Source organism: Calypte anna, chromosome 1 (assembly GCF_003957555.1).
Source record: "Calypte anna isolate BGI_N300 chromosome 1, bCalAnn1_v1.p, whole genome shotgun sequence".
Classification (NCBI taxonomy): Eukaryota; Metazoa; Chordata; class Aves; order Apodiformes; family Trochilidae; genus Calypte; species Calypte anna.
In genome coordinates this window covers 197,508,299-197,523,160 of record NC_044244.1, presented here as the reverse complement: position 1 = coordinate 197,523,160, position 14,862 = coordinate 197,508,299, and the positions used below count along the sequence as shown (strand labels likewise).

The window sequence follows — 14,862 nt, the reverse complement described above, 5'->3', positions numbered from 1 at the left end:
TGCTTCAAATTCAGCTGAAGAAGAGTTAAGAGCTGCAGAGAAAATGCTCCTGGGTCTGTGTCATCTGTGGAATATCTGGGAACATCATCCAGCAGAACTCCTGGGAATTAGCAGAGGAACTGGAGAGCAGAAGGTGAAAAGGAGCTGGGAGTTAAGGACTGTTGAAACCTTCAAAGAAATGGCAATTTCAAGCAAAATATTTGTCTCCAGACAATGCTGGGGAAATGTACAACCTCTGATTTAATACGGAACCCTGAAAAAGGCAGAAGAAATAAATGTGGAGTTTTCCACAAATCCCTGGAGAAAGTTGGGCAGATTTTAGGGCAGAATTTCTCTGAAGAACAAAACTCCTTCTCTTTGCTTTGGATTTTTCCCAGAGCTGCTTTTTTTTAGCCCCTCAGCACCACACAGGATTCCAAATTAGAAAGCCAGCCCTATAACCAGCAGCTGTGATCCTGCACCTTCCCAGCCTAAAACAGCATTTTGCTGACCAGATATTTCAACCTCATTACTGCTGCTCAAAGCATCCTGCAGCCCAGACCAGAAAAGGAACCAAAAACTTCTCTGGAATGATCCTTCAAAAGTCAAAACCAGGCAGGAAACTAAAACTGGGATCAGAAAATAAATTCTGGGCACCCTCTTAGATAATTTTATTGTGTGCTGCTTGTTCTTTTTATGATATAAGAAAAATGTGCAGATAATGCATGTGATACCAAAGCAACAGGAGCTGAGGTGGCCCAAGAAATCCCTCAGTTTTTAAAGGGGATTTATTTCAGGTGTTGTCCAAAAAAAAGATTAAAAAAAGAAAAAAAAAGGTTATACCAAGCACAGGGAATCATTTGTAAAACTGTTTGGTTTTTTCTGACCAAGAATTTGGATTTTAAATTACTCCACAATCCCAGAACATCTCCTGCATCCCTCAAGACTTTCCTGGATTGCCAGGAAGCTGAAGAGGAGGCAGCAGTGTGCCCAGGTGGCCAAGAAGGCCAATGGCATCCTGGGCTGGCTGAGGAAGAGCGTGGCCAGCAGGTCCAGGGAAGGGATTCTGCCCCTGTGCTCAGCTCTGGGGAGGCCACAGCTTGAGTCCTGTGTCCAGTTCTGGGCCCCTCAGCCCCTCAGGAAGGAGCTTGAGGTGCTGGAGCAGGTCCAAAGGAGGCAAGTGGGCTGGGGAAGGGATCCAGCAGAGATGGTGTGAGGAGAGGCTGAGGGAGCTGGGGGTGTTGAGGCTGGAGAAGAGGAGGCTCAGGGGAGACCTCATCACTCTCTGCAACTCCCTGAAAGGAGGTTGGAGCCAGGGGGTGTTGGTCTCTTCTTACAAGAGGGCATGGGCTTAATTAGGTTGGATATTAGGAAAAAATTCCTTACAGGGAGGGTGATCAGACATTGGGATGGGCTGCCCAGGGAGGGGGTGGATTCTCCATCCCTGGAGGTTTTTAAGAAGGGGCTGAACGTGGCACTGAGTGCTCTGGGGTGGTTGTGGATTAAAGGTTGGAGTTGATGCTCTCAGAGGTCATTTCCAAGCTGGGTAATTCTGGGATTCTGTCTCCCACGATTTTCCCTGGGGAGAAAGGGAAATCACTCTCTGCAACTCCCTGAAAGGAGGTTGGAGCCAGGGGGGGGTTGGTCTCTTTTCCCAGGCAACTCTCAGCAAGACAAGAGGCCATGGTCTCAAGTTGTGCCAGGGGAGGTTTAGGTTGGAGATTGGAAAGAATTTCTTTCTGGAGAGGGTGATCAGGCATTGGAATGGGCTGCCCAGGGAAGGGGTGGATTCTCCGTGTCTGGAGCTATTTCCAAAGAGCCTGGATGTGGCACTGAGTGCCATGGGCTGGGAACCACGGGGGGAGTGGATCAAGGGTTGGACTTGAGGATCTCTGAGGTCCCTTCCAACCCAGACAATTCTAGGATTCTGTGATTCTAAGACACTTCATTCTTGCATCATAGCTGAACCTGACCAAAGAAGTCAAAATAACTTCTAGGGAGGAATCTGCAGAGCTGAAAACCTGTATTTAAAATTCCTAAAAACCTGACAAGGGCAGGATTTGGAATTCTGCCTTGAAGATGCTGAGCACATAATTTTTTTTTCTTTATTAAAGAGGTTTCAAGGGGAAAAACCATATCAGAAAGAGAGAAATTAGTTGAAATTGTCTTGATCAAATTCCTCACATCTGATCCAATCAAGCCCTTCCGAGGTAATTAGAAGATCTCAGGAGATTGCCCATAATTTTTATTCACATCTTGGAAAAGGGTAGCAAATTCTTCTTCATTTCCAAATCTCATCCAACATCCTCAGCCCTGAATAAGCAAACTCATCCCATAAGCAAACTCAGGGAAAATGGAAGCCATAAAATAAAAGCAGGAGAAGCAGCAGCTGCTCCAGCTGCCAGGAGCTGCTCCACTTACTCTCAGCCCTTTTACTTCCCCAGCAACTTGGCTAACTCCAGGATTTCATTTCCCCCAAAGAATTCTGACCATAAAGTTTGATTTTATTTCCATTTTTGCCCCAGGGACTGAAAGGAATCCCTTGCAAACCCAACCTTGGGCAGATTTGCTCCTGGAAATAAACGGATGAACTCCCCCAAGTTCCTCTCAGGAGGGAAGAGGATTTTTCACACAGGGCTCCTGTCCAGAAGAGAGGCAACTTTTTTCCTGGAAAAACAGCTTTTTTTGGCTGCATCCTGCATGGGGACAAGTCTGTTGGAGGGCACTTAAATAGAAGCAGGAATGTCAGGCCAGTAAAGGAGGGTTTTGGGGTTCAGGAACAGCTGTGTGTGTGTCCCTGGAGGGGCTGGGGGCAGCAAGGCAGCAGAAATCAATGCCCCCTGCTGCAAAATGTGACAAAATTCTAAGTGTGCCTCATGGGGTGACCCCAGGAACCAGGCTGGAAGCAGCAGAGCCAGAGAGGTCCTCATCCTGCTCTGCTTGCTGCTTGTCAGAGCACCCCTGGGGTGCTGTGTGGCCCAAAAGGGACAAAAAGGATGGGGACAGGCTGGAGAGGGTCCAGAGAAGAGCCAGGAGGATGCTCAGAGGAGTGGAGCAGCTGGCAGAGGAGGAGAGGCTGAGGAAACTGGGTCTGGTCAGCCTGGAGAAGAGAAGGCTGAGGGGAGACCTTCTGAGGATGTTCCAGGGGGCTCCAAAGCAGCTGGAGACTCCCTGTTCCCATGGAGTCCCATGGAGAAGCCAAGGGGCAATGGGCACGAGGTGCTCCTGGGGAGATTCTGATGGGACACAAGAGGAAAAGTGTTCAGCCTGAGGACAGTCAGACCTTGGAATGGTCTCCCAGGGGAAGGGGGGGATTCCCCCACTTGGGGAAGTTGGAAGTCTCAGCTCCAGGGGGTGCTGGGACAGCTCAGAGCAACAAGAATAAAATTAAAAGGGTTGGAGCAGAGGGGCCTTGAGGTCCCTTCCCACCTGGGATTCTGTAAAGTGATGTAGAAACAAAGTGATCTGGAGAAACTGAAGAAGTGGAGTGGGAAGTTCCCAGGGAAGGTCTTGGTGCTGATTTCAATGCTTCTCCTGTAATCCATGAGGTTTTCTCCATGGATCTTTCTTGGTATTGGCATCTGCCAGCCTCTCCCATGAGATCTGTTGCAGGAGTTGAATTGGATCTCTGTCAGGAATGGGGTTGGAAGGAGACAGAGAAATATTTGTCTTTTGCTTGTGCCCTTGTTGGGGATTTTTTCTTGTTGTTTTTCTTCCCCATTCAGGTTTTGCCCAAGCAAAGCAGAAAGTTGATCAACCTAATCTCACTTTTCTTAGGAATTCTGGATGGTGGAATTAGGAATTTTGTGAACCTGAGCAAAGTTTAACCATTTGCCTACAGGAAAGCTGGGGGAGGGCTTTGGACACAGGGGGGTAGGGAGAGGAGAAGGGAACAGGGTTAAAAGTTGGAGAGAAAGGGGAGATTGAGGTTGGAGATGGGGAAGAAATTCTGGAATTTGAGGCTGGGGAGAACCTGGGACAGGTTGAGAGAGTTGGGAGTGTTCAGTCTGGAGGAGAGAGGAGGAAGAGAAGAGAGAGAAGAGAGAAGAGGGAAGGAGAAGGAGGAGAAGGAGAAGGTTCTGGGGAGCCCTTGGAGCAGCTTCCAGTGCCTGAAGGGGCTTCAGGAAAGCTGGGGAGGGACTTGGGACAAGGGATGGGATGAGGGGGAAGGGTTTGAAAGTGTAAGAGTGAAATTTAGATTAGATATAAGGAAGAAATTCTTTCCTGTGAGGGTGGTGAGACCCTGGACCAAGTTGCTCAAGGAAGGGGGTAGGGCTTTTGACACAGGGGTATAAGGAGAGGACAAGAGGAAATGGGTTACAAGTTGGAGAGGGGAGATTTTGGTTGGAGATGGGGAAGAAATTCTTGAACTTGAGGTGGGGAGAGCCTGGAACAGGTTGAGAGAGTTGGGGGTGTTCAGTCTGGAGAAGAAGGAGGTTCTGGGGAGCCGTTGGAGCATCTTCCAGTGCCTGAAGGGGCTCCAGGAAAGCTGGGGAGGGACTTGGGACAAGGGCCTGGAGGGATGGGATGAGGGGGAAGGGTTTCCAGCTGCAAGAGGGGAGATGGAGAGGAGATCTTGGGGAGGGAGAAATTGTTTGGTGTGAGGGTGCTGAGCCCCTGTGCCAGGCTGCCCAAGGAAGCTGTGGCTGCCCCATCCCTGGCAGTGTCTCAGCCCAGGTTGGATGGGGCTTGGAGCAACCTGGGCTGTGGGAGGGGTCCCTGCACATCCAGGGGTTGGAACTGGAGGAGCTTTTGGGTCCCTTCCAACCCAACCCAGTCTGGGATTCATTTCAGTCCAGAGCAGCTTCCCAAACACAGACTGGGGCAGTGGCTCAGGCCACCCCAGCCTGGGAAGGAGCAATCTGTCTGCTTCATCTTCAGGGTAACCCCAGGAATCATGGAATGGGGTGAAGTCTTCTGAAGTCTCAGCTCCAGGGGGTGCTGGGACAGCTCAGAGCAACAAGAATAAAATTAAAAGGGTTGGAGCAGAGGGGCCTTGAGGTCCCTTCCCACCTGGGATTCTGGGATCCCTCACCCACCAGCAGCATCACCTGAAAAGGGATTTATTTCACTCCATGTCAGAGCAGTAAAATCAAAACTCCAACAGTGCCACACAACCCCAAGGGGGTTTCCAGCTCTTCCCTGGGGAAGGGCAGGGGGATTCCTGAGCCTTCCCTGGATTTCAGAGCAGGGCTTGCAGAAAGTTTGGTAAGTAGAAAGAAAAAAAAAAAGATAGGATTGAGAAAAAGAAGTTTTCCTTCATAATGATTTCACAGAATCACAGAACTGTCATGGTTGGGAAAGACCTTCAAGATTAACAACTGTCAACGTCCCCCCTAATAAAATTAAATATATATTTTAAATATTTAAAATATTTATTTTAAGTATTTAAATACATATTTAAAATGTAAATATTTTAAATATTTATTTAAGATAAAATTTCTGATAAATAAAATATCAATCTCTGTAAAACTACACCCACTCCAGCACATCCACAAAATCCTCTGGAGATTCCACAAAAAAATCCTCTGGATTACACAAAAATCTTCTGGAGATCAACAGGAGAGGAAGAATTAGGCAAATGACAGAACCCATCCCACAGAACCTACACACAGAACCAGCCCCTCAGAACCTACACACAGAATATTTGGGTTGGAAGAGACCTCCAAGCTCCTCAGTCCAACCTCTGACCAACCCCATCCTCTCACTCCTGACTCCTTAAGGAGCAGCTCCAACTCCTTTAAATCCCTCCAGGGATGGGGACTCCACCTCTGTCCTGGGCCATCCAATGGCTCACATTCCTCTCAGGGAAAATATATTTCCTGCCATACCAGAGGATTGCAATTAATGACCACAAATGTTCCTGAACTGGAAAAATGCCCCAAAGCCACTCAGCACAAACCCACAGGAACGTCCCTGGAATTTGTTTGTTTACCTGGGATGAGTGAAGGGAAGGAAGAAATATCACAGGGGGATTGTAAGCACTTCATTAAGTCCCTAACTCACAGACAACCCCAAGCTGGGGGGGAGTGTGGATCAGCTGGAAGGCAGGAGGGCTCTGCAGAGGGACCTGGAGAGACTGGAGAGTTGGGCTGATCCCAATGGGATGAGGTTCAAGACAAGAACCCCATGGGGGAGCTCCAGGCTGGGCACAGAGTGGCAGAAAGGGAGCTGGGATTGGCAGGAAGCTGAAGAGGAGGCAGCAGTGTGGCCAGGTGGCCAAGAAGGCCAATGGCATCCTGGGCTGGCTGAGGAAGAGCGTGGCCAGCAGGTCCAGGGAAGGGATTCTGCCCCTGTGCTCAGCTCTGGGGAGGCCACAGCTTGAGTCCTGTGTCCAGTTCTGGGCCCCTCAGCCCCTCAGGAAGGAGCTTGAGGTGCTGGAGCAGGTCCAAAGGAGGCAAGTGGGCTGGTGAAGGGATCCAGCAGAGATGCTGTGAGGAGAGGCTGAGGGAGCTGGGGGTGTTGAGGCTGGAGAAGAGGAGGCTCAGGGGAGAGCTCATCACTCTCTGCAACTCCCTGAAAGGAGGTTGGAGCCAGGGGGGGGTTGGTCTCTTTTCCCAGGCAACTCTCAGCAAGACAAGAGGCCATGGTCTCAAGTTGTGCCAGGGGAGGTTTAGGTTGGAGATTGGAAAGAATTTCTTTCTGGAGAGGGTGATCAGGCATTGGAATGGGCTGCCCAGGGAAGGGGTGGATTCTCCGTGTCTGGAGCTATTTCCAAAGAGCCTGGATGTGGCACTGAGTGCCATGGGCTGGGAACCACGGGGGGAGTGGATCAAGGGTTGGACTTGAGGATCTCTGAGCTCCCTTCCAACCCAGACAATTCTAGGATTCTGTGCTTCATCCTCTCCACTTTCTCCTTTTTTAAGTCTCTAATCCCTGCTCAATCTCCTCTCACCCTTCCCAAAACACCTTCTGACTCCTGCATGAAACACTTCACACTTGTACCAGACTATCCCAGATTCTCCATCACCTGAAGCTGGGATTTCAGCCACCTGGCAGAGCTCAGGCCCTGAGCAGCTTCCAAGGAGAAAGAACATTTCAGCAGAGCTCTGTCTCCCACCATTCCTTCCACAGCCTTTGAGGGGCCCTCTAAATAACTCCCCAGGCATCAGCCCCTCCCTTGAGACAAAAAGGACTCAGAAAATCCTCCCGAAGAGCAATCAACCACCACCGTGGGTGTTTTCCAGGCATTAAAACCTTTTCCTGCCTCCTTCCTGAGGGATCAGGGCTCCCCCTTTCCCTGCCAACCCCCCCAGGGATAAGAATGCCACCCTTGGAGTTCCCCCCACCCACCTTCTGACACCCCCCAGAGCCCCTCTCCAAAGGGCACCCCCAGGACAGAGCCCCCCAAGCTGCCTGTACAGGGCTGGGCTCCCCCCCTCCCTTCTGCTCCCAGCAAACAGAACCCCCTGAACATGAACCCTTATAATGAGAACCCCCCTGGGGACCCCTCAATAACAAGCACCCTCCCTGCAAAACCCCTCAATAACAAACACCCCTCCTCCAAACCCCCCAATAATGAGCACCCCTCCTTCCACAACCTCCAATAATCAGCACCCCCCTTCAAACCCCTCAATAATGAGCAATCCTGTCCAGAACCCCTCAATAATGAGCAACCCCATCATTCCACAACCTCCAGTAATCAGCACCCCCTTTCAGACCCCTCAATAACAAGCACCCCACCTCCAGAACCCCTCAATAATGAGCACCCCCCCTCCAAAACCCCTCAATAACAAACAACCCCCTCCAGAACCCCTCAATAACAAACATCCCCCCCTCCAAATCTCTCAGTAATGAGCAACCCCCTCCAGAACTCCTCAATAATCAGCACCCCCCCTTCAGACCCCCCAATAATCAGCATCCCCCCTCCAGAACCCCTCAATAACAAGCAATCCTGTCCAGAACCCCTCAATAATGAGCATCCCCTCATTCCACAACCCCCAATAATCAGCACCCCCCCCAGAACCTCTCAATAATGAGCACCCCCTCCTTCCACAACCCCCAATAACAAGCACCCCCCCTCCAGACCCCTCAATAATGAGAAACCCCTCTCCAAACCCCTCAATAACGAGTACCCCACCTCCAGAACCCCTTAATAGTGAGCACCCCCCCTCCAAACCTCTCAATAATGAGCACCCCCTCCTTCCACATCCTCCAATAATGAGCACTCCCCCCTGCAGATCTCTCAATAACGAGCAGCCCCCCTCCAGAACTCCCCAATAGTGAGCAACCCCCTCCTTCCACAGCCTCCAATAATCAGCACCCCCCCCCCCCGAAGACCCCTCAATAACGAGCAACCCCCTCCAGAACCCCTCAATAATGAGCAACTCGCCCTGAAGACCCCTCAATAACAAGCACCCACCCTCCAGAACCCCTCAATAATGAGAATCCCCTCCAGACCCCTCAATAACGAACAACCCCGCCCAGAACCCCTCTATAACGAGCACCTCCTCCATCCACAACCCCCAGTAACAAGCACCCCCTTTAGACCCCCAATAACGAGCACCCCACCTCCAGAACCCCTTAATAGTGAGCACCCCCCCTCCAAACCCCTCAATGAGCACCCCCTCCTTCCACAACGCCCAATAATGAGCACCCCACCTTCAAACCCCTCAATAACCAACACCCACCCTCCAGATCTCTCCATAACGAGCACCCCCCCTGCAGACCCCTCAATAATGAGCATCCCCTAATTCCACAACCTCCAATAATCAGCACCCCCCCTTCAAACCCCTCAACAAGGAGCACCCCACCTCCAGAACCCCCCAATAACGAGCACCCCCTCCTTCCACAACCTCCAATAATCAGCATCCCCCTGCAGACCCCTCAATAACAAACACACCCCCTCCAAAACCCCTCAATAATGAACACCCCCCTCCAAGTCTCTCAATAACGAACAATCCCCTCCAGAACCCCTCAACAACGAGCACCCCCTCCTTCCACAACCCCCAGTAACGAGCAACCCCTCCAGAGCCCCTCAATAATGAGCACCCCCTCTCCAGACCCCTCAGCAATGAGCACCCCCCCTCCAAACCCCCAATAACGAGCACCCAACCTCCAGAACCCCTTAATAGTGAGCACCCCCTCCTTCCACAACGCCCAATAATCAGCACCCCCACCTTCAAAACCCTCAATAACAAATACCCAAATCTCCCTCCAAATCTCTCAATAACGAGCACCCCCCCTGCAGACCCCTCAGTAATGAGCACCCCCTCATTCCACAACCTCAAGTAATCAGCACCCCCCTTCAAACCCCTCAATAACAAGCACCCCACCTCCAGAACCCCTCAATAATGAGCATCCCCTCATTCCACAACCCCCAGTAACAAGCACCCCCCTTTAAACCCCCAATAACAAGCACCCCACCTCCAGAACCCCTTAATAGTGAGCACCCCCCCTCCAAACCTCTCAATGAGCACCCCTCCTTCCACAACGCCCAATAATGAGCACCCCACCTTCAAACCCCTCAATAAGGAGCACCCCACCTCCAGAACCCCCCAATAACGAGCACCCCCCCTACCATAACTCCAATAATGAACATCCCCCTGCAGACCCCTCAATAACAAACACCCCCCCTCCAAAACCCCTCAATAATGAACACCCCCCCTCCAAGTCTCTCAATAACGAACAATCCCCTCCAAACCCCCCAATAACGAGCACCCCCTCCTTCCACAACCTCCAATAATCAGCACCCCCCCTGCAGACCCCCCAATAACGAGCACCCCCCCTCCAAATCTCTCAGTAACGAGCAACCCCCTCCAGAACCCCTCAATAATGAGCACCCCTCCTTCCACAACCTCCAATAATCAGCACCCCCCCTTCAAACCCCTCAATAAGGAGGGCCCCACCTCCAGAACCCCTCAACAATGAGCACCCCCTCCTTCCACAACCCCCAAGAATGAGCATCCCCCCCTCCAGACCTCTCAATAACGAGTGACCCCCTCCAGAACCCCTCAATAATGAACAACCCCCCCTCCAAATCTCTCAATAATGAGCAACCCCCTCCAGACACTTCAGTAACAAGCACCCCCCCTCCAAACCTCGCAATAACGAGCACCCCCCCTTCCACAACCTCCAATAATCAGCACCCCCCCCTGCAGACCCCTCAATAACGAGCACCCCCTTTCCAGACCCCTCAGCAATGAGCATCCCCCCTCCAGAACCCCTCAATACCGAGCACCCCCCCACTCCAGCGTTCTTCCCCTAAGGAGACATTCCCCTCCCCCCCAAAATGCCAGCGAGACCCCCAAACTCACAGCAACGAGTCATCCACCTCCCCAGCCTCTTCCCCCTCCCCAAGCCCCTCAGCCCCCCCGCCCTTCCCTCACTCACCCCATGCGCATCTTGGAACCGGACTGTCCGCCCCCTCCGGGCAATGGAGGCCGCGGCGGGAGGCGGCCCAAGTGCAGCTGCTTCTCCAGAGCCGACATGGCGGCGAGTGGAACTCCGAAGCCCACGGACACGCAGGAAATCCACACAGACACCCACCCACCCCCCTCACACACACCCACCCCACACACACACAGAGACCGCGGCCTCACCGAGCGCCTCACCCGCTGCCAACCCCCTCACACACAGCGCCGGAAGCGCCTCCCCGGAAGAAGCCGGCGCGCCCCGCGGCTTTATGGGAAATGTAGTCCGCGCCTCCTGTAGGCTCTATGGAGGGCGCGGTGCACGATGGGAGTTGTAGTCCCGGAAGTGCCGATCTAGTGCTGCGTATTGCTCCGGGAAAAGCCGGTGAGCCGCGGGGCTTTCTGGGAAATGTAGTCCACGCCTTCTGCAGGCTCTGTGCAGGCCGCGGTGCATCAAGGGAGTTGTAGTCCCGGAAGCGCCGCTTTAACGCCTCACCGGGCTGCGTCCCGCTCCAGAAAAAGGCGTGAAGCCGCGCAGCTTTCTGGGGAATGTAGTCCGCCCTCTTCAGGCTCTATGGAGGGCGCGGTGGACAACGGGAGTTGTAGTCCCGGAAGCGCCACTTTAAGGCCTCGCCGGGTTGAGCCCCGTTGCTCCCGCTCCGGAAGCGCCCCCGGCTCTCTGGGTAATGTAGTCCGCGGCTCTTCAGGCTCTAAGGCCGCCGTGGTGCAGGACGGGAGTTGTAGTCCCGGAAATGCCGCTTCCCACCTCACCGGGCTGTGTCCCGCTCCGGAACAAGCTGTCCCGCCCCGCGGCTTTCTGGGTAATGTAGTCCACACCCCTTCAGGCTCTATGGGCGCCGCGGTGCACGACGGGAGTTGTAGTCCCGGAAGCGCTACATTAAGGCCTCGCTGGGCTGAGTACCGCTACTCCGGGCCGGAAGAGCCTCCCCGGAATAAGCCGTGGAGCCCCGTGCTTTCTGGGAAATGTAGTCCGCGCCTCCTGCAGACTCTATGGAGGGCGCGGTACACGACGGGAGTTGTAGTCCCTGAAGAACCACTTTGACGCCTCACCGGGCTGAGTCCCGCTGCTCCGCTCCGGAAGCGCCCGCGGCTCTCTGGGTAATGTAGTCCGCGCCCCTTTAGACTCTATGGGCGCCGCGGTGCACGACGGGAGTTGTAGTCCCGGAAGTGCCGCTCTGGTGCTGCGTATTGCTCCGGGAAAAGCCGGGGAGCCCCGCGGCTCTCTGGGTAACGTAGTCCACGCCCCTCTAGACTCTATGGGCGCCGCGGTGCACGACGGGAGTTGTAGTCCCGGAAGTGGCGGTTCCCGCCTCGCCGCAGCCGCTGAGGCGGCGGTTGCCGTGGCGGCGGCGGGGCCTGAGGCGGGGAGGGATGCGGCAGAGGAGGCCGAAGCCGAAGCCGAAGCCGCTGTTCCCGGCGGGAGTCTCCGTGCGGAGGGGAGGTGGGAAGGAAGGGATCAGGGTGGGACGGGGAGCGGCGGTGTTGCCGTTGGTGTCCGCTGATCCCCTTCGTCCCCGCAGGTCCCGGCGATGCCCCCGCTTTGCCGCCGCTGGTGGAAGGGCCGGTCCGCTGCTTCCTCTGCTGCACCGTCTCCCGGATCCTATGGACGGGACCCAAAGCTCCCACCGCCCTCGTCCGGCTGAGGTGGTGGGGTGAAACTTCCGATGGGATCCTTTTCCAGCCTTCTTCCCGAGCCGGACAAGCGGAGGGAACAACCACAGCCCGGTTCCCGGTCCGCTGCGGGCCCCGGCAGTTCGCTGCCTACCTGAGAGGTAGAGCTGCTTGAGCCCCAAACCTGGGGAGAGCCCCAAGAACCCAGGGGTTCTTTATCCACCTACAGCCCCCCAGCTCACCCCATCCACCCCAACCCCCTCTTCCCAGTCCTGTTTTCACTTTTTTAGGTGCTTTTTCTTGATTCAGAAACCAGGTCTCAGCCTGGAATTGCAGGCAGCATTCTCTCTGCTCCTCAGGTTTAGTGGGAATTGTTGAAGTTTTAGCTAATCCCGGAATCATTTGGGTTGGAAAGGAGCTCTGGGATCATCCCTGGTTCCTTCTTGGGGACACGGGCAGTGTCACCTCCCCCTCCATCTGCTGCAGCTGCAGGGGTTCTGGTGCCACCAAGCAGGAAATTCCCTGGTTCTGGTGCCACCCAAAGCTCTTCCTGAAGGTTTTGTCTGGGGAGGCACGGGGCAGGATTTGGCCCAATTCATCTGCTGGGAGAAGCAGGAGGGGTTTGGTGGTTCTGTTGAAGGGATGAGAGGAGAAAGGATAAAGGATGAAAGGATAAAGAATAAAAGGGTAAAGGATGAAGGATTAAAGAGAGGGGAGGAGGGAATTCCAACATTTTGGATGCTGAAGCAAAGAATTCATAGAATTGGCTGGGTTGGAAGGGACCTCAGAGTTCATCAAGTCCAACCCTTGATCCACTCCCCCCGTGGTTCCCAGCCCATGGCACTCAGTGCCACATCCAGGCTCTTTGGAAATAGCTCCAGACACGGAGAATCCACCCCTTCCCTGGGCAGCCCATTCCAATGCCTGATCACCCTCTCCAGAAAGAAATTCTTTCCAATCTCCAACCTAAACCTTCCCTGGCACAACTTGAGACCATGGCCTCTTGTCTTGCTGAGAGTTGCCTGGGAAAAGAGACCAACTCCCCCCTGGCTCCAACCTCCTTTCAGGGAGTTGCAGAGAGTGATGAGCTCTCCCCTGAGCCTCCTCTTCTCCAGCCTCAACACCCCCAGCTCCCTCAGCCTCTCCTCACAGCATCTCTGCTGGATCCCTTCACCAGCCCACTTGCCTCCTTTGGACCTGCTCCAGCACCTCAAGCTCCTTCCTGAGGCGCTAAGTGACAAGATATCATTTCCCCCTAGTGACAAGATGAGGTGATTTTTAGTGTTTAAATGTATCATATTAAATGGGCATCTCAGTGTTCTGAGGGCATGAAGAGTAAAAAAACTCTCAGGTGAGCTGTGATGTTATTAAGCTGCTTAATTTAGTGCAAGACCTTCAAGGAATGAATACAAACCAGCTGCCTAAAGCCTCTCTGTAAAATTTCTTTTATTGCTACTTGTAGAATCAGACTGGTTTGGGTGGGAAGGGACCTTCCAGCTCCTCCAGTCCCAACCCCTGCGTGGGCAGGGACCCCTCCCACAGCTTTATATTAAAGATATTATACAAGGAGAGGGCACAGCTGCACCTTTTGGTAGAAGCAGAAAAAATCAGATTTTTCTGTCAGCTGGACACCTTTGGGAGTCCTGGTTTAGGTGATGTTTGCAGAACAGGTCTGTATTCACCCCATCATTTAGGGGAGCTGCATTCCCATAGGTGCTGGGTACAACCTGACATTAGTCCTAGAGTCAAAGAAATTAACTGCAATTATTTTAATTGAAATTAACAAATTCTACCATGGAATTGGTGTCAGGGCTTTGATGCACCTGCCAAAAAACCATGGCAGAAATTGGTTTTATATTAAAGAGAAGAGTTTCACTGCTTCTGGGGAATAACAGCTGCCTTTCAGCTTTTGGAAATGTGTTCCTGGAATTCCTGGAAAAAAGCAGCTTTGTTGTTTCTTTAACCTGCCTTGGTGTAGGTGTTCTTATTATTCCCTGTGGAGCACTGGCAGGAAGATGCCAGCTTTACAGAAGGAGGAAACCTCTGCAGGTAGCAGCAGCTCTGGACACAAAGCAGCCCCCAGGCAGCACTGATGCCCAAGGCTTTCCTCACCCTGAGCCCTTTCCTAACCCAAATCCTTCTGGGCCATCTCCAAAGCATCTTCTCTTCCTCTGCTGCTCACTGATTTTCCTGCCTCTGCAGAGTTTGTTCATCAGTGCTTGGCAAACGCTGTGACTGAAGCAGAAACCTCTGAAATCTCCAGAGATTGGGATGTGATTGGCCAGATTTTACCTTCCTGGGTTGTTGCAGGGTGGTTGTTTTGTTTTGATGATGGTAAAACAGGGTTTCTGTTTGGGTAAATTAGAATCCCAGAGTGGTTTGGGTTGGGAGGGACCTTCAGGATCATTTAATTCCAACCCCTGGATGTGCAGGGACCCCTCCCACAGCCCAGGTTGCTCCAAGCCCCATCCAACCTGGGCTGAGACACTGCCAGGGATGGGGCAGCCACAGCTTCCTTTAACATCTCTCTCATTTTAACAGAAATTCCCATTCTGAGCTTGTTACCATCAAACTCCAGTGAAGCTCTTGCTCATTTTTGCAGATATGGGGGTGCTTGTCCTGGAGGTCCTGAACAAACTTGACCATCTCCCAATTGGCAAAGTGGAAATCCCTGGACTCTCCCAGCTCTCTCCCAGCCATCCCATCAAAGGATTCTTCACCATCATTTCACCAACATCTGATAAGCTGGGAGAGCTGCAGGTAGGCTTCATACCTTTGGGGTTTTTATTAATTCCTTTGCTGTGACATTTCTTGGTTTGGTCAGGAACAAGTTGCAGACCTGGTCTGGGAGCAGGGAATAATAAATAATGATGATTCTGAGTCTGTCTGGTTTAGAAAA

The 14,862-nt window shown here is 52.8% G+C and overlaps 2 protein-coding genes across 6 annotated transcripts in view; one reads left to right on the top strand and one right to left on the bottom strand.

The window, feature by feature from the left end:
* Nucleotides 1-10,463, bottom strand: part of PPME1 (protein phosphatase methylesterase 1) — a gene marked incomplete at its 3' end in the record, with an annotated part of 36,787 nt that extends 26,324 nt beyond the window's left edge. Inside the window, exon 1 of the mRNA XM_030462578.1 lies at nucleotides 10,312-10,463. Coding sequence (XP_030318438.1) covers nucleotides 10,312-10,409 — 98 coding nt within the window. The remainder of the gene's footprint in view (nucleotides 1-10,311) is intronic.
* A 1,197-nt stretch (nucleotides 10,464-11,660) lies between these two features.
* C2CD3 (C2 domain containing 3 centriole elongation regulator) overlaps nucleotides 11,661-14,862 on the top strand; it is an 80,828-nt gene continuing 77,626 nt past the window's right edge. For all 5 annotated transcript variants that reach the window (XM_030464814.1, XM_030464801.1, XM_030464808.1 and 2 more), the window contains exons 1-3: nucleotides 11,661-11,793; nucleotides 11,873-12,124; nucleotides 14,566-14,723. In XM_030464814.1, coding sequence (XP_030320674.1) covers nucleotides 11,724-11,793; nucleotides 11,873-12,124; nucleotides 14,566-14,723 — 480 coding nt within the window. In that variant the 5' untranslated portion in view covers nucleotides 11,661-11,723. The remainder of the gene's footprint in view (nucleotides 11,794-11,872; nucleotides 12,125-14,565; nucleotides 14,724-14,862) is intronic.